This window comes from Petromyzon marinus, chromosome 69, assembly GCF_048934315.1.
Source record: "Petromyzon marinus isolate PM22_M1 ecotype Great Lakes invasive population chromosome 69, UKy_Petmar_22M1.pri1.0, whole genome shotgun sequence".
Taxonomy (NCBI): domain Eukaryota; kingdom Metazoa; phylum Chordata; class Hyperoartia; order Petromyzontiformes; family Petromyzontidae; genus Petromyzon; species Petromyzon marinus.
The window spans coordinates 6,149,671-6,174,519 of record NC_133735.1 but is presented as its reverse complement, the minus strand read 5'-3'; the positions used below and the strand labels follow the sequence as shown (position 1 = coordinate 6,174,519).

The window sequence follows — 24,849 nt, the reverse complement described above, 5'->3', positions numbered from 1 at the left end:
AATATATAGTGTACACTATACTGTATACACACACACACTACAATATATAGTGTACACTATACTGTATACACACACACACTACAATATATAGTGTACACTATACTGTATACATACACACACTACTATATAGTGTACACTATACTGTATACATACACACACTACTATATAGTGTACACTATACTGTATACATACACACACTACTATATAGTGTACACTATACTGTATACACACACTACTATATAGTGTACACTATGTACACACTACTATATAGTGTACACTATACACAGACCCAGCTGGTGCTATTTGGTTGTGGCTTTAAAAAAAAAAGATTTCCGTGGTTTGGTCTTCTACTCCAAGCCAGAAGGCGCAGACTTGAAGGTCACTCCCCCTCATCCAAGACGACCCGTCACCTCCAACACCACCCACTCCACCACCCACTCTACCACCGCCACCACCCACTCTACCACCGCCACCACCCACTCCACCACCACGGCCACCACCACGGCCACCACCACGGCCACCACCCACTCCTCCACCACCACCACCCACTCCTCCACCACCACCACCACCACCCACTCCTCCACCACCACCACCACCACCCACTCCTCCACCACCACCACCACCACCCACTCCTCCACCACCACCACCACCACCACCCACTCCTCCACCACCACCACCACCACCACCCACTCCTCCACCACCACCACCACCACCACCCACTCCTCCACCACCACCACCACCACCCACTCCTCCACCACCACCACCACCACCCACTCCACCACCACCACCACCCACTCCACCACCACCACCACCACCCACTCCACCACCACCACCACCCACTCCACCACCACCACCACCCACTCCACCACCACCACCACCCACTCCTCCACCACCACCACCACCATCGTCAAAAAATCTCCCCCCCAGCGATATCACCACAACCCTCGCTCACCTCGTCATCACCCCATCGCCCACTTCGCCGCCGCCGTCAGAAGCCGCCACCTCCTCCTCGTCACCACCAGAGGCCACCGCCACCTCCTCCTCCTCATCGTCACCACCAGCAGAGGCCACCGCCACCTCCTCCTCGTCACCACCACCAGAGGCCACCGCCACCTCCTCCTCGTCACCACCAGAGGCCACCGCCACCTCCTCACCACCAGAGGCCACCGCCACCTCCTCCTCGTCACCACCACCAGAGGCCACCGCCACCTCCACCTCCTCACCACCAGAGGCCACCGCCACCTCCTCCTCGTCACCACCACCAGAGGCCACCGCCACCTCCTCCTCGTCACCACCAGAGGCCACCGCCACCTCCTCACCACCAGAGGCCACCGCCACCTCCTCCTCGTCACCACCACCAGAGGCCACCGCCACCTCCACCTCCTCACCACCAGAGGCCACCGCCACCTCCTCCTCCTCATCGTCACCACCAGCAGAGGCCACCGCCACCTCCTCCTCGTCACCACCAGAGGCCATCGCCACCTCCTCGTCACCACCAGAGGCCACCGCCACCTCCACCTCGTCACCGGGAGGCCGGCCGTGGAGGAGACGGACACGATAGTCACTGCGGTTCCTCACCTCCTCCACCTCCTCCACCACCTGCTCGTCCACCTCGTCCTCCACCTCGTCCTCCACCTCGTCCACCACCTCGTCCTCCACCTCGTCGTCGAGGCGGTGTCCGCGCCGGCCCGGCACGACGTCGAGGGCGAGGCGCACGAAGAGGACGTCGCCGGTGGACAGCGAGGGGCTGGCGCCGTAGGCGCCGGCCGCCGTGAACGTGGAGGCGTTGTGCAGGGACATGGCGAGGCGGAACGCCCCACGCTGGCCCCCAAAGTCCACCACGCTGGGGGGCGCACACACACCCACACACCATACACACGTACACACACACACACACGTACACACACACACGTACACACACACACGTACACACACACACACACGTACACACACGTACACACACCATACACACACACACACACGTACACACACCATACACACACACACACACGTACACACACCATACACACACACACACACGTACACACACCATACACACACACACACACGTACACACACACCATACACACACACACACACACGTACACACACACACATACACACACACACACCATACACACACACACACACGTACACACACGTACACACCATACACACGTACACACACACCATACACGCACTCACATACACACGCACTCGCATACACACACACACGCACACACACACACCATTCATACACACACGTACACACACACACACACGTACACACACACCATTCACTCACACACACGTACACACACACACCTTTCACTCACACCATTCACACACACGTACACACACCATTCATACACACACAATACACGTACACACAGGTACACACACACCATTCACTCACACTCGCCACACGCACGCACACACACCACACACACGCACCATTCACTCACTCACACGCACACTTGCCACATGTACACACACACCATTCACTCACCACACTCACCACTCAATTGCCACACGTACACACACACCAGCCACATACACACCATTCACTCACACACATACACACCACATGTACACACACACCATTCACACACACCATTCACTCACTCACCTCGCCACACCCACCATTCACGCACACACACTCACCATTCACACACTCACACGTCTCACCTAGATCACACTCACCACCTACACTCACCTGACTGCATCGCAGCACCCTGCCACACACCCCCCCCACCACACTTGGCCCTCTAGCACCCAGACTCCCCTCTCCCCCCACCAGACTAGCAGCTCCTCACTCACGTGAGCGTGGGCCTGACGGGGAACGGGAGGTGCACCAGGGCGTGGGTGGCGTAGGAGCAGTTGAAGCGCAGGGAGAAGACGGTGCGGTCGATGTGGCGGGTAGAGTGGCCGGCGTGCAGCTCGTTCCACAGGGTGACGTGCGTCGCCGTTTGCTGCGGGGACGGTGACGGACACAGTGAACAGACTACACACACACACAGACTATACACACACACAGACTATACACAGACTATATACTCACACACATACACAGACTATACACACGTACACAGACTATACTCACACACGTACACAGACTATACTCACACACACACAGACTATACTCACACACACACTATACACAGACTATATACTCACACACATACACAGACTATACACACGTACACAGACTATACTCACACACAGACTATACTCACACACATACACAGACTACACTCACTCACACACATACACAGACTACACTCACACACACACATACACAGACTACACTCACACACACACATACACAGACTACACTCACACACACATACACAGACTACACTCACACACACACATACACAGACTACACTCACACACACACACATACACAGACTACACTCACACACACACACATACACAGACTACACTCACACACACACACATACACAGACTACACTCACACACACACACATACACAGACTACACTCACACACACACATACACAGACTACACTCACACACACACATACACAGACTACACTCACACACACATACACAGACTACACTCACACACACATACACAGACTACACTCACACACACATACACAGACTACACTCACACACACATACGACTACACCAGGGGTCGGGAACCTTTTTGACTAAGAGAGCCATGAAAGCAAAAAATTTGGAAATTTATTTCAGTGAGAGCCATATAATATATTTTAAAAGGGAAATTCAACTAAATGTCAGTATAATAAGCCTCTGAATTTATTCTTTTAAATATTGTTGTTATAACACTCACCATTAATGCGACTTCTGGTGCTGCATGGATTTGCTGATGTCTTTGTAGTCGGGTTGGTACTTGGTGAGGTTACGCTTCATGCAAGCGTTGAGGCTTTCATCTGTTAAACGTGATCGTAGGTTGGACTTGATGTTTTTAAGATGTGAGAATGACTGCTCACATGCATACGTAGATCCAAACATGGTCAATACAGCAATACTCACACGCTGCAGTGTGTGGTATGTGACAGGAAGCGCGTTCCAAGTTTTGAGAATCAGCTGGTCTTCGGGTTGGAGTTTTCATTTCTGTCCACATGTGCTTGCTCGCCAACTCCGCTTTCTGTCGTGTGATTCTTTCCAAATCTTCATTCAGTGACTTGAACTTATTCACCCACATGTCTGAGGCCTTCAGGTCAGCCACTTCTGCTTCAAAATCTCTGACGGAGACACCAGGGATGTAATTCAGGTCGGCTGTGTTCAGTGAACACTCGTTTGGATGGGTGATGAACTTAAAAAGACGAGTGTGCTCACGAAATTCTCCAAAGCGTGCTTTGAAGGACTGTAGGAGACTGGATGTGCAGCCAGCTAGCTGGTGGAGATCAAGGTTTTGAATGGGCTCACTTGCTGTGCATGCATCTTTAAATTGGCTCAGTTTTTCAAAATGTAGTAAACGACCTGTTTCAAGATCCGTGATGAAAAGCTCCAGCTTGTTTTCAAAAGCAAATACAGCTTGTTGAAGGGATAACACTGTATTTCCAATGCCTTGCATTTTCACGTTGAGCTGGTTCAGATGTTCAGTCAGATCTACGAGATAGTAAAACTTGAGGAGCCACTCGGTGTCGGCTAGCTCAGGATGCCCGACACCTTTCATTTCAAGGAAAGTCCGGATTTCGTTCAGGCAAGCCGCAAAACGGCTAAGCAAGCACCTTCCCTCTTGACAACCAACGCACATTGCTGTGCAAAAGCAGACCAGGATAGTTATTTACAACTTCATCCAGCAGTGTTTTAAACTGGCGATCATTTAAGGCTCGGGCAACAATAAAGTTGATCACACGAATGACCAGCGACATCACTTCGCCAAACTGCCTGTCACACATCTGAGCACAAAGTGCCTCCTGGTGTATAATGCAATGGAAACTTAGGATGGGTCTATTTTCATGTTCACGGAGAAGCGCCACAAATCCTTTGTTTTTCCCCACCATACACGGAGCACCATCAGTACACACTGAGAGAAGTTTATCCATAGGTAGACTTTTTTCTTGAGCAAACTCCATGAAAGACTTGAATAAATCCTCACCTCTTGTGGACCCTTTTAATGGCAGAACAGCAAGACTTTCTTCGCGCAGTGTGTCACCAACAGCATATCTTGCAATCACGCTGAACTGCGACAAATGGCTCACGTCTGTTGACTCATCCAAAGCCAGAGAAAAGAACGGCGCTGCATTTATGTCCTTCACTTGCGTTTCCTCCACTTTGTTTGCCATCACGATGGTACGATCATGAACAGTTCTTGCCGACAGAGGCATGTCTTGTATCCGTTTGATTATCTTGTCTTTGTTCGGAAGATCAAAAAGTTCATTGGCTACATCCAGCATGAACGTTTTAGCATACTCGCCATCTGTGAATGGTTTTCCGTTCCTCACTATTGCTAAAGAACCAGCAAAGCTAGCCGAATTATAGTCACCTTGCCGGGTCCATACGCGGAGTTGCTGCTGGCTAGCTTGCACCCTGCTCAGCTCTTGGCACGCTTTCTTTCTGCTGTCTCCCGCAGGGTATTTTGATGCAAAGGTAGCGTGGCGCGTGTCGAAGTGCCGCTTTACATTCGACCGTTTCAACGATGTAATTTTGTCATTGCAAATTAGACACACCGCAGAACCCGCTCTCTCCACAAAGGCGAATTCTTCGGTCCATTCGTCCTGAAATGTACGATACTCGTCGTCTTTTTTTTCTTTTCGCCATCTTCTTCGTCGAAGGGTTAGCTTTGAGCTAATGACCGAGCAGACGCAGTCTCAGACTGATTCAAAAGGGGGCGTTTACCTGTTTTACCCAGCAACGGCAAACGTAGGCCAGTATCATCCAATTAAAATAATGGACAATTGCTCCTGCAGCCCTGAACAGGACATGCGCAGTGAAAAATTGATGGATGGATTAAAACAAGTGAGAATATTTTGTTTTATCTGCGAGCCATATGCAATCATCAAAAGAGCCACATCTGGCTCGCGAGCCATAGGTTCCCGACCCCTGGACTACACTCACACACACACACATACACAGACTACACTCACACACACACACAGACTACACTCACACACACACACAGACTACACTCACACACACACAGACTATACACACACACAGACTATACACACACACAGACTATACACACACACAGCAGAGACCCACAGACTATACACACACACACATACACAGACTATACTCACACACACATACACACAGCAGAGACACACAGACTATACTCACACACACATACACACAGCAGAGACCCACAGACTATACACACACACAGCAGAGACCCACAGACTACACACACACACACAGAGACCCACAGACTATACTCACACAGTAGAGACCCACAGACTATACTCACACAGTAGAGACCCATAGACTACTCACACAGTAGAGACCCACAGACTACTCACACAGTAGAGAGACCCACAGACTACTCACACAGTAGAGACCCACAGTTTGTGGTACCTTACCCCCACACAACCCCCCCCGGCCCCGTTCTAACCACCCGACCCCCGTCACACCTCGAGGCGGCTGCCGCAGCTGCCGTCAAGTCCGTGCTCGATGTAGAAGGCGAGGGAGGAGCCGGCCTGCTCCACGACGCCCGGGCAGCCCGAGCCCCCCAGGGACACTTCGCCTGGGCTCACGCCGTACCAGGCTAGGTACGCCATGGGCAGCGACACGCGGATGTGGTCTGGACCGCACTGCACGCGCAGGTCGGCCTCTTGTGTGTGTTGGGGGTAGGGGGGCAGATAGCGGATGGGGAGAGACCCGTAGACCCATAGACGCAGAGAACCAGAGACACACAGACGCAGAGACCCATAGACACACAGACACACACAGACCCATTGATTGAGGAGACCCGTAGACCCACAGACGCAGAGAACCAGAGACACACAGACGCAGAGACCCATAGACACACACACCCATAGACACACAGACACACACAGACCCATAGACACACACAGACCCACAGACACACAGACCCATTGATTGAGGAGACCCGTAGACCCATAGATGCAGAGAACCAGAGACACACAGACGCAGAGACCCATAGACACACAGACCCATAGACACACAGACACACAGACCCATTGATTGAGGAGACCCGTAGACCCATAGACGCAGAGAACCAGAGACACACAGACACACATAGACACACATAGACACACAGACCCATATACCCATAGATGCAGAGAACCAGAGACACACAGACGCAGAGACCCATAGACACACAGACGCAGAAACCCATAGACACAGACCCATAGACACACAGACCCATAGCCACCCATAGACACACAGACCCATTGATTGAGGAGACCCGTAGACCCATAGATGCAGAGAAGCAGACAGACAGACACAGACCCATAGACTCACCACACAGAGACCCATAGACTCACCACACAGAGACCCATAGACTCACCACACAGAGACCCATAGACTCACCACACAGAGACCCACAGACTCACCACATAGAGACCCATAGACTCACCACACAGAGACCCATAGACTCACCACAGAGACCTGCAGACTCGCCACACAGACCCATAGACCCACCACACAGACCCGTAGACTCACCACACAGAGACCCATAGACTCACCACACAGACCCATAGACCCATCAGACAGAGACCCATACTCGCCACACAGAGACCTGTAGACTCACCACACAGAGACCCATAGACTCACCACACAGAGACCCATAGACTCACCACACAGAGACCCATAGACCCACCACACAGAGGCCCATAGACTCATCACACAGAGACCCACAGACTCACCACACAGAGACCTGTAGACCCACCACACAGAGACCCACCACACAGAGACCCACAGACTCACCACACAGAGCCCCACAGACTCACCACACAGAGACCCACCACACAGAGACCCACCACACAGAGACCCACCACACAGAGACCCACCACACAGAGACCCACAGACTCGTCACACAGCAGAGTCTATGGGTCTCTGTCTAAGTGGGGGTCCAGGTTTGTTACCCTTGCAGTGGGGCTTGCGTAGACCGTGGGGGCAGATGCAGAGGGGGCCCAGGGGCCCCGGCTCGCACAGCTGGGGGTCGGGACAGGGAGGGTCGCAGCCACCCCCCAGACCATGCCGCTGCTGCTGCTGCTGCTGCTGCTCCAAGTCTGCCAATATCACCATCGGCATCATCATCATCATCAGCATCAATAGAATCAGCAGAATCATCATCAGTAGAATCAGCAGAATCAGCAGTAGCAGGGGAGGGCCCAGGACTGGTTCAGATAATCGTCAGCTGGTGTTGGCCGCGAGCGGGAATCGCCGGGTTTGTAGCGCTGCTACACTACCGCTCCCCCCCCCGTTACAATACACACACACACACCACACACAGACACACAGACACACAGACACACACACAGACACACAGACACACAGACACACACACGACACACAGACACACACAGACAGACACACACACAGACACACACACACGACACACAGACAAACTTTACCTGCACCACGCGCGACATTGAGGAGGCCGGACCTCGGCTTGTGTCCGAACCGTCGCGTGCCCCCCTGCAGCGAGAGGGTCAACCCTGAAGCTTTGGGGTCGGACAGGGGGAGTGGGGCGCGTGGATTTTAGGCGACACGCGCAGGTGGTGGAGACACCACCACCACCACCACCGCATCAGTATTCATCCAGCAGCGGATGGACCATGACGAGGATGATGATGATGATTATTAGATCGAGAGACAAGACCGCGTGGATTAGCGAACGCACGCAGGGCAGAGGGCATCATCATCACCACCACCACCACCACCATCATCACCACCACCACCACCACCACCACTATCATCATCATCATCATCACCGCCACGGCATTCATCCGGCAGCGGAGGTTCACGATCGCCGCACCGGCAACCACGCAGCACCTGGGCCGATGGGGGTCCCGTCGGTGCGCGCCGTCGGCCGCCGGCCTCCGGCTCCGGCGGCACCGGGCCGGCAGCGCCGAGCCCGGAACCATCGTCGCCATCAACACCACCATCACCTGTGGGCGAAGCGGCGATTTAAAAAATAAAAATATTTCGTACGCAAAAAGACGAAAGGAAAGGATTCTCCCCCCGCCCCCCCGCCCCGCCACGTCTCCCGTGTAGACTTGTGAAAACAAAACAAAACACCCCACACACCTCACTTCCCCCGTCACCAACCGCACCTCGCCCCCTCCGCCCTCACCTTGCGCCACCATTCCCCCGGGATCGGGATGTTCCGACGGCCGGCTCTCCTCGGTCATCACCGCCGTGGCACCAGCGGCGTCGCCATCGCCTCCGTCCCGCTCCGGAATTCCAGGAACGCCGGCGCCGCCGCCGTCCACCGGCGGGGAATCCGTGGCAGCGTCCCAGTCGCCCTGATCATCATCACCATCATCACCATCATCATCACCATCCCAGAGCCCCCCCGCTTCCGGGGAATGGCCGGCAGAGTCCGACATTCCCGTGGGATTTCCATGAAGAGATTCGGGACTTTTAAATTCTTCCTCGTGACTGTACGAAGAGTCGGCCTCCTCCGAAATTCCCGCGAGATTTGGACTCGATTCTGGAATTCCGCTCTCGTCCTGGTGGTCGGATGTCCCGGAGGGATGCTCCAACCCGTCCGACTTTCCCGCTTCCGGAATTCTGTAATCATCCTGCCGTTTCCCTCGCCCTTCCGCAACTTTCATGGGATTCGAATCGAGAATTCCGGCTTCGTAGGCCTCCTCCGACATTCCTACGAGATTCGGATGAGACAATTCTGGAAATCCGAACCCGCCCCGATCTTCATCCGTCCCTTGCGACATTCCCGGGGGATTTGGGCTCGAGTCTGGGATCCTCAACTCGTCCTGGTAGTGGCGTTGGTCAGGCAGTCCCCCGGAAAGAGGGTTGGGATTTGCCGACATTCCCATGGGAATTCCCGCGGCGATCGGAGGAGTCGAGTTAGGAATGCCGAAATCTTGACGTTTGTCAGGTTCCCCTGAAATTCCCATGGGATTTGGACTCTGCTGCGGAATACCGATGTTCTCCTGGTGGTCATGCGTGCCGAAGGACGTGGACATTCCCCCTGACATTCCCGTGGGATTCGGATCTGGAATTCCGTTGAGCGAGCGAATGTCAGTCTTTGAGATTCCAGTCAGATTCGGATCTGGAATACCGTTGAGCGAGCGAATGTCCGTCTCCTTTGAGATTGCCGTGGGATTCAGATCCGGAATTCCGTTGAGCGAGCGAATGTTAGTCTTTGAGATTCCAGTCGGATTCGGAATTCCGTTGAGCGAGCGTTCGTCCGTCTTTGAGATTCCTGTGGGATTCGGATCTGGAATTCCGTTGAGCGAGCGAATGTCAGTCTCCTTTGAGATTCCAGTCGGATTCGGATCTGGAATTCCGTTGTCCGTCTTTGAGATTTCCATGGAATTTGGATCTGGAATTCCGTTGAGCGAGCGTTTGTCCGTCTTTGAGATTCCTGTGGGATTCGGATCTGGAATTCCGTTGAGCGAGCGAATGTCAGTCTTTGAGATTCCAGTCGGATTCGGATCCAGAATTCCATTGAGCGAGCGTTTGTCCGTCTTTGAGATTCCCGTGGGATTCAGATCCGGAATTCCGTTGAGCGAGCGTTTGTCCGTCTCCTTTGAGATTCCCGTGGGATTCTGAGTGGTGGCTTCAGACCGTACGGAATCGCGGACCCGGGAATTTGAAATCCCTACGGTGGAGGAGGGGGGGGGGGGAGAGGAGGCGGGGAATAGGATTAGTTTTATTTTGCCGGGCCTAAAACGAGGCCAACAGTTGGCGTTTGAGCATCCTTAAAAACACGATGTTCAAAGCGTAAAACCGAGTCTTATTTTTTCATAATTTAGCAATTATCCTGCGTTTTTTGTTTTTTGGAAATGCATATACCAGGCGAGGTAGTTAACATCTCCCAGGGATAGAACCCACGACCTCCTGTAGACCAGGCGAGGTAGTCAACATCTCCCAGGGGATAGAACCCACGATCTCCTGTAGACCAGGCGAGGTGGTCAACATCTCCCAGGGATAGAACCCACGACTTCCTGCAGACCAGGCGAGGTAGTCAACATCTCCCAGGGATAGAACCCACGACCTCCTGTAGACCAGGCGAGGTGGTCAACATCTCCCAGGGATAGAACCCACGACCTCCTGTAGACCAGGCGAGGTTGTCAACATCTCTCAGGAATAGAACCCACGAACTCCTGCAGCTAGGTGAGGTAGTCAACATCTCCCAGGGATAGAACCCACGACCTCCTGTATATACCAGGCGAGGTTGTCAACATCTCCCAGGGATAGAACCCACGACCTCCTGCGTACCCGGCGAGGTAGTCAACATCTCCCAGGGATAGAACCCACGACCTCCTGTAGACCAGGGGAGGTAGTCAACATCTCCCAGGGATAGAACCCACGACCTCCTGCGTACCAGGCGAGGTAGTCAACATCTCCCAGGGATAGAACCCACGACCTCCTGCAGACCAGGCGAGGTAGTCAATATCTCCCAGGGATAGAACCCACGACCTCCTGTAGACCAGGCGAGGTAGTCAACATCTCCTATCCACCCTAACAGGGATCAGTCTCCAGGCCAAGTCGTGGGAGAACCTTGGTCGATATTCCTTCAGATATTAGGAAGCCATTAGGGGGAACTGTGCACTGGGAAATCATCAATTAGATTGGAAAAACTACGACATCTTGAAAACTGATTTTTGTGCCTGGTTTGTCATCCTTCCCCGGCACCGCCGATTCGCGTGGCCGGCTACGTACGGTGGTGCGAAAGAAGTTAAATGTACACACGCACGCGCACACACACACACACACAAAGATCCCCCATATAGCCTTAACAGACTGTAGGCGCAAGTGCTGTTAGCGAGCACCTATGAAGGCCGGAACGGTACACGAGGGGGTGGGTGGCCAGCACCACGCCCGACCGCCTTTGTCTCCCCAGTGGCGATGTTTACACACCGCACCAGGTACTCATTTGAGGCTGAGTCGACCTAGGGGAGGCCCGGGACCGCTTCAGATAATCGTCACCGGTGGTGTTGGCCGTGAGCGGGAATCGAACCCGGGTCGCCAGGTTCATAGCGCAGCGTAGCGCTAACCGCTACACTACCGCTCCCCACACGCACGCAGACACACGCAGGAAGACACACGCAGGCAGACACAGACACACGCACGCAGGTAGACACACACACACACGTAGACACACACACGTAGACACGCACACGCCATGCGTACAACAGACTCACCGGGGATGATCAGGCCTCCATCGGACGTAGTTGCCGACGGAGGTGGGTACACCAGGATACCGTCGTGAGCGTCCTCAGATTGGACCACAATGCCGTGCACGTTGGAATCGGGGCAGTCCTGGAAGGAAAAAAAAAACGCGGGGCAAGTGCCGTCAATTAGGAGCGAGTGCGGAGAGTGGAGCGAGTGAAGCGCGCGGAGAGAGCGGAGCGTGTGGAGCGGTGATCGGTGATCGAGTGAGCGTGTGAGCGGTGAGCGTGTGAGCGGTGAGCGTGTGAGCGGTGAGCGTGTGAGCGGTGAGCGTGGAGCGGTGAGCGTGGAGCGGTGAGCGTGGAGCGGTGAGCGTGGAGCGGTGAGCGTGTGAGCGTGTGAGCGGTGAGCGTGTGAGCGGTGAGCGTGTGAGCGGTGAGCGTGGAGCGGTGAGCGTGGAGCGGTGAGCGTGGAGCGGTGAGCGTGTGAGCGTGTGAGCGGTGAGCGTGTGAGCGGTGAGCGTGGAGCGGTGAGCGTGGAGCGGTGAGCGTGGAGCGGTGAGCGTGGAGCGGTGAGCGTGGAGCGGTGAGCGTGGAGCGGTGAGAGAGGAGCGGTGAGTGTGGAGCGTGTGAGTGGAGCGTGTGCAGCGGTGAGCAGAGCGAGAGCGGAGCATGTGATGCGGTGAGCGGAGCGGTGAGCGGAGCGGCGAGCGTGTGTGTAGCGGTGAGCGGAGCGTATGAAGCGTGTGGAGCGGTGAGGTGAGTGGAGCGGCGAGTGTGGAGCGAGAGTGCAGCGTGTGGAGCGGCGAGTGTGGAGCGTGTGGAGCGGTGAGCGAAGCGGTGAGTGGAGCGGTGATTGGAGTGTGTGTGTGTAGCGGTGAGCGGAGCGTATGAAGCGTGTGTAGCGGTGATTGGAGAGTGTGAGCGGAGCGTGTGAGCGGAGCGGTGAGCGGTGCGGTGAGCGGTGCGGTGAGCGGTGCGGTGAGCGGTGCGGTGAGCGGTGCGGTGAGCGGTGCGGTGAGCGGAGCCTCTCACCGCCACGCAGGCCGGGCGCGAGGCCGCCGACCGGCAGACGCGCACGAGGCAGCGGAGCAGCAGCGGAGCGGGAGGGAGAGGCCACGGCCGCCACCGCAGGGGGTCGCTGGTCGCCACGCGGAGCTCCACCGTGGGGCCACGGCCGTTGGGCACCTCCAGGCTCGCCGCGGGGTGAGACGCACAGCTGAGCGCGCACGCAACATTGTGATCTACCGTTCTGTCGGGATGTAACTTCACCCAACCCGCTAGCGACACACAAACCACGTGGCTCACCCAGCCACCAACACAAACCACCAACACAAACCACCAACACAACCCACGTGGCTCACCAAGCCACCAACACAACCCACGTGGCTCACCCAGCCACCAACACAACCCACCAACACAACCCACGTGGCTCACCCAGCCACCAACACAACCCACCAACACAACCCACCAACACAAGCCACCAACACAACCCACCAACACAACCCACCAACACAACCCACCAACACAACCCACCAACACAACCCACCAACACAACCCACCAACACAACCCACCAACACAACCCACGTGCTCACCCAGCCACCAACACAACCCACCAACACAACCCACCAACACAACCCACCAACACAACCCACCAACACAACCCACGTGCTCACCCAGCCACCAACACAAACATTTCGGCCACCCGCTCACCCACCCACCAACCCACCCGCTCACCCACCCACCAACTCGCTAGCCCACCCCAGACACACCCATGCCGCATGAGGTAGAGGTTGGCCCAGCTGATGTCGAGGGATCCGAGCCAACAATCTCGGACAAGCAACACGGGCGGCGGCGGCGACGACAAAGTTTCATCGTCGCCAGATGCCCAACTCAGGTGGAGACGCACGGACAGAGTTGCGTCCTGCAGAGACACCTGCAGGTGCACCTAGGGGACAGAGAGAGAGAGGGAGGGACAGACACGCACACAGACAGACAAGCACAGACACGGACAGACAGACACGCACGGACAGACAGGCAGACACGCACGGACAGACAGACACGGATAGACAGACAGACACGCACGGACAGACAGACAGACACGGACAGACAGACACGCGAGCGGATGAACGTACGACGGGAGGGTGGCGAGCGATAGCCAAAGCACCGAACGAGAGATGGCGAGCGCGCGGGGATTTTGGGTTCGCCCGAGACTCCTCGGGGAAACCGGGCGGCCTGTCGCGATCATCGACGTGACGTCAACGGCCACCGGGGCGACTCACCGTGGTAGTGCCCAGAAGCATGGTGTTGGTGTTGCTGGAAAGGGAGGGAAAAAAAGAACAGACGGAGTCACTGCAAATATCTATTTAGACACCACCACCACCACCTATAGCACCACCACCACCACCACCTATAGCACCACCACCACCACCACCTATAGCACCACCACCACCACCACCTATAGCACCACCACCACCTATAGCACCACCACCACCTATAGCACCACCACCACCACCTATAGCACCACCACCACCACCACCTATAGCACCACCACCACCACCACCACCTATAGCACCACCACCACCACCACCACCTATAGCACCACCACCACCACCACCACCACCTATAGCACCACCACCACCACCACCACCACCTATAGCACCACCACCACCACCACCACCTATAGCACCACCACCACCACCACCACCTATAGCACCACCACCACCACCACCACCTATAGCACCACCACCACCACCACCTATAGCACCACCACCACCACCACCACCACCTATAGCACCACCACCACCACCACCACCACCACCTATAGCACCACCACCACCACCACCTATAGCACCACCACCACCACCTATAGCACCACCACCACCACCACCTATAGCACCACCACCACCACTTATAGCACCACCACCACCACCACTTATAGCACCACCACCACCACCTATAGCACCACCACCACCACCACCTATAGCACCACCACCTATAGCACCACCACCTATAGCACCACCACCTATAGCACCACCACCTATAGCACCACCACCTATAGCACCACCACCTATAGCACCACCACCTATAGCACCACCACCTATAGCACCACCACCTATAGCACCACCACCTATAGCACCACCACCTATAGCACCACCACCTATACCACCACCACCTATAGCACCACCACCACCACCTATAGCACCACCACCACCACCTATAGCACCACCACCACCACCACCACCTATAGCACCACCACCACCACCACCACCTATAGCACCACCACCACCACCACCACCTATAGCACCACCACCACCACCACCACCTATAGCACCACCACCACCACCACCACCTATAGCACCACCACCACCACCACCACCTATAGCACCACCACCACCACCACCACCTATAGCACCACCACCACCACCACCACCTATAGCACCACCACCACCACCACCTATAGCACCACCACCACCACCACCTATAGCACCACCACCACCACCACCTATAGCACCACCACCACCACCACCTATAGCACCACCACCACCACCACCTATAGCACCACCACCACCACCACCTATAGCACCACCACCACCACCACCTATAGCACCACCACCACCACCACCACCTATAGCACCACCACCACCACCACCACCTATAGCACCACCACCACCACCACCTATAGCACCACCACCACCACCACCACCACCACCTATAGCACCACCTATAGCACCACCACCACCACCACCTATAGCACCACCACCACCACCACCTATAGCACCACCACCACCACCACCTATAGCACCACCACCACCACCTATAGCACCACCACCACCACCACCTATAGCACCACCACCACCACCACCTATAGCACCACCACCACCACTTATAGCACCACCACCACCACCACTTATAGCACCACCACCACCACCACCTATAGCACCACCACCACCTATAGCACCACCACCACCACCACCTATAGCACCACCACCTATAGCACCACCACCTATAGCACCACCACCTATAGCACCACCACCTATAGCACCACCACCTATAGCACCACCACCTATAGCACCACCACCTATAGCACCACCACCTATAGCACCACCACCTATAGCACCACCACCTATAGCACCACCACCTATAGCACCACCACCTATACCACCACCACCTATAGCACCACCACCACCACCACCTATAGCACCACCACCACCACCACCTATAGCACCACCACCACCACCACCACCTATAGCACCACCACCACCACCACCACCTATAGCACCACCACCACCACCACCACCTATAGCACCACCACCACCACCACCACCTATAGCACCACCACCACCACCACCACCTATAGCACCACCACCACCACCACCACCTATAGCACCACCACCACCACCACCACCTATAGCACCACCACCACCACCACCACCTATAGCACCACCACCACCACCACCACCTATAGCACCACCACCACCACCACCACCTATAGCACCACCACCACCACCACCTATAGCACCACCACCACCACCACCTATAGCACCACCACCACCACCACCTATAGCACCACCACCACCACCACCACCTATAGCACCACCACCACCACCACCTATAGCACCACCACCACCACCACCTATAGCACCACCACCACCACCACCTATAGCACCACCACCACCTATAGCACCACCACCTATAGCACCACCACCACCACCACCTATAGCACCACCACCACCACCACCACCTATAGCACCACCACCACCACCACCTATAGCACCACCACCACCACCTATAGCACCACCACCACCACCTATAGCACCACCACCACCACCTATAGCACCACCACCACCACCACCTATAGCACCACCACCACCACCACCTATAGCACCACCACCACCACCACCTATAGCACCACCACCACCACCACCACCTATAGCACCACCACCACCACCACCACCTATAGCACCACCACCTATAGCACCACCACCTATAGCACCACCACCTATAGCACCACCACCTATAGCACCACCACCTATAGCACCACCACCTATAGCACCACCACCTATAGCACCACCACCTATAGCACCACCACCTATAGCACCACCACCTATAGCACCACCACCACCACCACCACCTATAGCACCACCACCACCACCACCACCTATAGCACCACCACCACCACCTATAGCACCACCACCACCACCACCACCTATAGCACCACCACCACCACCACCTATAGCACCACCACCACCACCACCTATAGCACCACCACCTATAGCACCACCACCTATAGCACCACCACCACCACCACCTATAGCACCACCACCACCACCACCTATAGCACCACCACCACCACCACCTATAGCACCACCACCACCACCACCTATAGCACCACCACCACCACCACCTATAGCACCACCACCACCACCACCTATAGCACCACCACCACCACCACCTATAGCACCACCACCACCACCACCTATAGCACCACCACCACCACCACCTATAGCACCACCACCACCACCACCTATAGCACCACCACCACCACCACCACCTATAGCACCACCACCACCACCACCTATAGCACCACCACCACCACCACCTATAGCACCACCACCACCTATAGCACCACCACCACCACCTATAGCACCACCACCACCTATAGCACCACCACCACCACCTATAGCACCACCACCACCACCTATAGCACCACCACCACCACCTATAGCACCACCACCACCACCTATAGCACCACCACCACCTATAGCACCACCACCACCACCTATAGCACCACCACCACCACCTATAGCACCACCACCACCACCTATAGCACCACCACCACCACCTATAGCACCACCACCTATAGCACCACCACCACCACCTATAGCACCACCACCACCACCTATAGCACCACCACCACCACCACCTATAGCACCACCACCACCACCACCTATAGCACCACCACCACCTATAGCACCACCACCACCTATAGCACCACCACCTATAGCACCACCACCACCACCTATAGCACCACCACCACCTATAGCACCACCACCACCACCTATAGCACCACCACCACCTATAGCACCACCACCACCACCTATAGCACCACCACCACCTATAGCACCACCACCACCACCTATAGCACCGCCACCTATAGCACCACCACCTATAGCACCACCACCTATAGCACCACCACCTATAGCACCACCACCTATAGCACCACCACCTATAGCACCACCACCTATAGCACCACCACCTATAGCACCACCACCTATAGCACCACCACCTATAGCACCACCACCTATAGCACCACCACCTATAGCACCACCACCACCACCTATAGCACCACCACCACCACCTATAGCACCACCACCACCACCACCTATAGCACCACCACCACCACCACCTATAGCACCACCTATACCACCACCTATAGCACCACCTATAGCACCACCACCACCTATAGCACCACCACCACCACCTATAGCACCACCTATAGCACCACCTATAGCACCACCACCACCTACAGCACCACCACCTACAGCACCACCTGGCTGGGATGACGATGGGGTAGTCGGCCTGTGCCGTGGGCCGGCGTGGGTATGGGCACGAGTAGGTGATGGAGAAGTCTCCTCCCCTTCCTCCCCTCCCTCCCCCGTCATCGCCGCCCACGACCACCTTGTTCACGTACCACAGGTGCGTCCCGTTGTCCTGCGGGGAGGGGGGGGTGGTGGTGGGGAGGTGGTGGTGGTGGGGAGGTGGCGGTGGTGGTGGGGAGGAGGCGGTGGGGGGGGGAGGTGGTGGGGAGGTGGTGGTGGTGGGGAGGTGGTGGTGGGGGAGGTGGTGGTGGGGGGGGAGGTGGTGGTGGTGGGGAGGTGGTGGTGGGGAGGAGGTGGTGGTGGGGAGGAGGTGGTGGTGGTGGGGGGGAGGTGGTGGTGGGGGGGGGGGGAGGTGGTGGTGGGGGGGGAGGTGGTGGTGGGGGGGGGAGGTGGTGGTGGGGAGGTGGTGACGCTGCGGCGCATTCTGACGCGGTGGTACGACGGTGACGTCACAGGAGGGTGGCCCAACCTCCATTAACAAAGGGAGATGGAATTGAGTAACCACACACCACCACACACCACCACACACCACCACACACCACCACACACCACCACACACCACCACACACACACCACCACCACCACACACACACCACCACCACCACACACCACCGCACACACACCACCACACACCACCACACACACACCATACACCACCACACACACACACACCACCACACACCACAACACCACACACACCACACACCACCACGCACACCACCACACACCACAACACCACCACACACACACCACCACACACACCACACACACACAAACCATACACCACGCCCACTGCACAAACCACGCCCCCAGGCCCCTCTGGGTTGGAACTTTGGGCTAAATCGCTGGGCGGTGCCTCGGACCCCCTGGGTGAGTCCCTGGACCCCCTGGGTGAGTCCCTGGACCCCCAGGGCGAGTCCCTGGACCCCCTGGGTGAGTCCCTGGACCCCCTGGGTGAGTCCCTGGACCCCCAGGCCGTGCCCCTGGACCCCCTGGGTGAGTCCCTGGACCCCCTGGGTGAGTCCCTGGACCCCCAGGCCGTGCCCCTGGACCCCCAGGCCGTGCCCCCTGGACCCCCAGGCCGTGCCCCTTGACCCCCAGGCCGTGCCTCGACGAGACTCTCCCTCCCCCCAGGCGAGTCTCTGCACCTCCACCAGGCGAGAGCCTCCAGGGGGGGTTGGGGGTGGGGGGTGGGGGGACGACTCTCACCCGGATCTCGGCGTCGCACATTTGGCTGGCGTCATAGCGGAAGGAGATGGCCGTGCCCGTGCCGGTGGCCAGCCGCTCCTGGCGGGCCGCGCAGGCCGGGTTGGAGGCCCGCGGGGGGCCCTGGGGCGCCTTGGGCCCCCCGGGCCGCGGGGCCCACGGCGCCGTCAGCAGCCCGGCGGAGAGCTGCAGGAGGACCCGCGAGGTGCCGCAGTCCAGCCACAAAGCGGCCGCGGTGGCGGTGGTGGCGGTGGTGCCTGTGGTGGTGGTGGTGGTGGTGCCGTGGGGACGGAGGCACGGGAGGAGAATGACGCGGCCACCCACTCATCCGGCCACCCACTCATCCGGCCACCCACTCATCCGGCCACCCACTCATCCGGCCACCCACTCATCCGGCCACCCACTCATCCGGCCACCCACTCATCCGGCCACCCACTCATCCGGCCACCCACTCATCCGGCCACCCACTCATCCGGCCACCCACTCATCCGGCCACCCACTCATCCGGCCACCCACTCATCCGGCCACCCACTCATCCGGCCACCCACTCATCCGGCCACCCACTCATCCGGCCACCCACTCATCCGGCCACCCACTCATCCGGCCACCCACTCATCCGGCCACCCACTCATCCGGCCACCCACTCATCCGGCCACCCACTCATCCGGCCACCCACTCATCCGGCCACCCACTCATCCGGCCACCCACTCATCCGGCCACCCACTCATCCGGCCACCCACTCATCCGGCCACCCACTCATCCGGCCACCCACTCATCCGGCCACCCACTCATCCGGCCACCCACTCATCCGGCCACCCACTCATCCGGCCACCCACTCATCCGGCCACCCACTCATCCGGCCACCCACTCATCCGGCCACCCACTCATCCGGCCACCCACTCATCCGGCCACCCACTCATCCGGCCACCCACTCATCCGGCCACCCACTCATCCGGCCACCCACTCATCCGGCCACCCACTCATCCGGCCACCCACTCATCCGGCCACCCACTCATCCGGCCACCCACTCATCCGGCCACCCACTCATCCGGCCACCCACTCATCCGGCCACCCACTCATCCGCCCACCCACTCATCCGCCCACCCACTCATCCGCCCACCCACTCATCCGCCCACCCACTCATCCGCCCACCCACTCATCCGCCCACCCACTCATCCGCCCACCCACTCATCCGCCCACCCACTCATCCGCCCACCCACTCATCCGCCCACCCACTCATCCGCCCACCCACTCATCCGCCCACCCACTCATCCGCCCACCCACTCATCCGCCCACCCACTCATCCGCCCACCCACTCATCCGCCCACCCACTCATCCGCCCACCCACTCATCCGCCCACCCACTCATCCGCCCACCCACTCATCCGCCCACCCACTCATCCGCCCACCCACTCATCCGCCCACCCACTCATCCGCCCACCCACTCATCCGCCCACCCACTCATCCGCCCACCCACTCATCCGCCCACCCACTCATCCGCCCACCCACTCATCCGCCCACCCACTCATCCGCCCACCCACTCATCCGCCCACCCACTCATCCGCCCACCCACTCATCCGCCCACCCACTCATCCGCCCACCCACTCATCCGCCCACCCACTCATCCGCCCACCCACTCATCCGCCCACCCACTCATCCGCCCACCCACTCATCCGCCCACCCACTCATCCGCCCACCCACTCATCCGCCCACCCACTCATCCGCCCACCCACTCATCCGCCCACCCACTCATCCGCCCACCCACTCATCCGCCCACCCACTCATCCGCCCACCCACTCATCCGCCCACCCACTCATCCGCCCACCCACTCATCCGCCCACCCACTCATCCGCCCACCCACTCATCCGCCCACCCACTCATCCGCCCACCCACTCATCCGCCCACCCACTCATCCGCCCACCCACTCATCCGCCCACCCACTCATCCGCCCACCCACTCATCCGCCCACCCACTCATCCGCCCACCCACTCATCCGCCCACCCACTCATCCGCCCACCCACTCATCCGCCCACCCACTCATCCGCCCACCCACTCATCCGCCCACCCACTCATCCGCCCACCCACTCATCCGCCCACCCACTCATCCGCCCACCCACTCATCCGCCCACCCACTCATCCGCCCACCCACTCATCCGCCCACCCACTCATCCGCCCACCCACTCATCCGCCCACCCACTCATCCGCCCACCCACTCATCCGCCCACCCACTCATCCGCCCACCCACTCATCCGCCCACCCACTCATCCGCCCACCCACTCATCCGCCCACCCACTCATCCGCCCACCCACTCATCCGCCCACCCACTCATCCGCCCACCCACTCATCCGCCCACCCACTCATCCGCCCACCCACTCATCCGCCCACCCACTCATCCGCCCACCCACTCATCCGCCCACCCACTCATCCGCCCACCCACTCATCCGCCCACCCACTCATCCGCCCACCCACTCATCCGCCCACCCACTCATCCGCCCACCCACTCATCCGCCCACCCACTCATCCGCCCACCCACTCATCCGCCCACCCACCCACCTGTGCAGTTCGAGGAATCGAGGGGGCACACGCAGGCGAACTTTGACCCCTGGGCGATGCAGGGACGCTTCAGGTCACAGGGGTTGGGATCGCAACCTGGAGAGAGGGTCACTGTGGGGTCAATCGATGCGGCTCCAGCAGCACCACCACCACCACCATCATCAGCAGCACCATCAGCAGGACCACCACCAGCAGCAGGACCACCCCCAGCAGGACCACCACCAGCAGGACCACCACCATCAGGAGGACCACCGCCACCACCATCAGCAGGACCACCGCCACCATCATCAGCAGGACCACCGCCACCATCATCATCAGCAGCACCACCACCACCAGCAGCACCACCACCAGCAGCAGCACCACCACCAGCAGCACCACCACCGCCACCATCATCATCATCATCAGCAGCAGCAGCAGGACCACCACCAGCAGAACCACCACCAGCAGGACCACCATCATCAACATCAGGACCACCACCAGCAGGACCACCACCATCATCATTATCATCAGCACCACCAGAAACCATCGTTGACAGCAAAGCCACTAGTGGCAGCATCAGGACTCTGGCATCATCAGTATCCACATCGGTGAAATCGGTGGCTCGAATCATCATCAGCAAACAATGTCGCGAGCTGGATCAGCAGCAGACACGGCCAGAGAGAGAGAGAGAGACACCCAGACCCAGGGCTCGAACCCAGGATCTCAGTGTCTCTGACACGGCCATCGTGAACCCCCTGAGAGAGAGACCCAGACCCAGGGCTTGAACCCAGGCTCTGTGTGTCCATGACACGGCCATCGTGAACCCCCTGAGAGAGACACCCAGACCAAGGGCTTGAACCCAGAATCTCAGTGTCTCCGACACGGCCATCGTGAACCCCCTGAGAGAGAGACACCCAGACCCAGGGCTTGAACCCAGGCTCTTAGTGTCTCCAACACAGCCATTATGAACCCCCTGAGAGAGACACCCAGACCCAGGGCCTGAACCCAGACTCTCAGTGTCTCTGACACGGCCATCGTGAACCCCCTGAGACACCCAGACATAGGGCTTGAACCCAGGTTTCGGGGTCTCTGATGGAAGTCTTTAGAAGTCACCATTCGGGGAGGCAGAGGCAAGTGGTGGCAAGCATAGGCTGACGATGAAGATGATCCATGTCCATTGTGTCAAGGAGGCTGGGTGGGTCACACGCAGTCCCATCTGTGAAAACATCATCCACCATCATCATCCATCATCATCACCAGCACCACCACCACCACCATCATCACCACCAGCATCAGCACCACCACCATCAGCACCACCACCACCATCACCACCACCAATCAGCATCAGCACCACCATCAGCACCACCACCACCAGCCCCAGCACCACCACCATCATCAGCACCACCACCATCATCAGCACCACCACCATCATCAGCACCACCACCATCATCAGCACCACCACCATCATCATCATCAGCACCACCACCATCAGCACCACCACCACCATCATCACCACCACCACCACCATCATCACCATCACCACCACCATCATCGCTATCATCAGCAGGACCAAACTGGAACGTATCCGCTATACAGAGAGGCGAGTGACAAATTGGAGGTTAATCAAACTGACGACGCTCACATTAGGGTTTATTGTTTGTAAGAACGCGATAAACGTCGCCGTTTCTACTCACGCCCTCGGTCGACAGCGAGTCGCAGAAAATTCGCATCAACATTTCCCCCTCAGGGAATCGCCAATCTTTAAAAAAAAAAATTTTACTTCCAAATCTTACCCCCCCCCCCTTCCGCTTCTCCTCGTTACGCCGCTTTTAAAACGATCGTAAATAACAAAAAAAATATAAAGCCGTCTGATAAATTACTTCAGCGTAAGGGAAAGAATAATTGTTTATTATTATTTTTTGGCGGGAACGGGTTCTGAAGCCTCCCACGCTGCAGTGACGAGGCCCAGGCAACGCCTCGGGCCCTGTTTCCCGCCCTTTTTAAATCTTCCCACCCCCAATTATCCGCATGGTGATTGGTTGATTGGCTCATTTGCATATTTATTGGTGTCGCGCGTGCCCGCCCCGGCCGCGTTCGATTCCCGCCCCCGGAAATTAAATTTTAAAAAAATGAGTGGGTGGGTAAGTGGGTGGGTGGATGAATTAATGAGTGGATGAATTCATGAGTGGATGAATTAACGAGTGGGTGAATGGGTGGGTGGGTGGATGAATGGGTGGATGGGT

The 24,849-nt window shown here is 57.6% G+C and overlaps 1 protein-coding gene across 3 annotated transcripts in view; it reads right to left on the bottom strand.

Moving 5' to 3' along the window:
* LOC142906694 (uncharacterized) overlaps positions 1 to 24,582 on the bottom strand; it is a 42,151-nt gene extending 17,569 nt beyond the window's left edge. Inside the window, exons 1-18 of one of the 3 annotated variants that reach the window (XM_076055021.1) lie at positions 24,301 to 24,549; positions 23,720 to 23,822; positions 22,628 to 22,723; positions 20,079 to 20,332; positions 18,821 to 18,981; positions 14,550 to 14,583; positions 14,040 to 14,215; positions 13,302 to 13,485; positions 12,300 to 12,417; positions 9,260 to 10,753; positions 8,959 to 9,074; positions 8,538 to 8,601; positions 8,046 to 8,192; positions 6,570 to 6,769; positions 2,821 to 2,972; positions 1,513 to 1,843; positions 1,078 to 1,311; positions 953 to 1,035 (exon numbers count right to left, since the gene is read on the bottom strand). In XM_076055021.1, coding sequence (XP_075911136.1) covers positions 953 to 1,035; positions 1,078 to 1,311; positions 1,513 to 1,843; positions 2,821 to 2,972; positions 6,570 to 6,769; positions 8,046 to 8,192; positions 8,538 to 8,601; positions 8,959 to 9,074; positions 9,260 to 10,753; positions 12,300 to 12,417; positions 13,302 to 13,485; positions 14,040 to 14,215; positions 14,550 to 14,583; positions 18,821 to 18,981; positions 20,079 to 20,332; positions 22,628 to 22,723; positions 23,720 to 23,822; positions 24,301 to 24,342 — 3,989 coding nt within the window. In that variant the 5' untranslated portion in view covers positions 24,343 to 24,549. The other 2 variants (XM_076055022.1, XM_076055020.1) reach the window with 2 other exon arrangements.
* Positions 24,583 to 24,849: the final 267 nt, after the last annotated feature.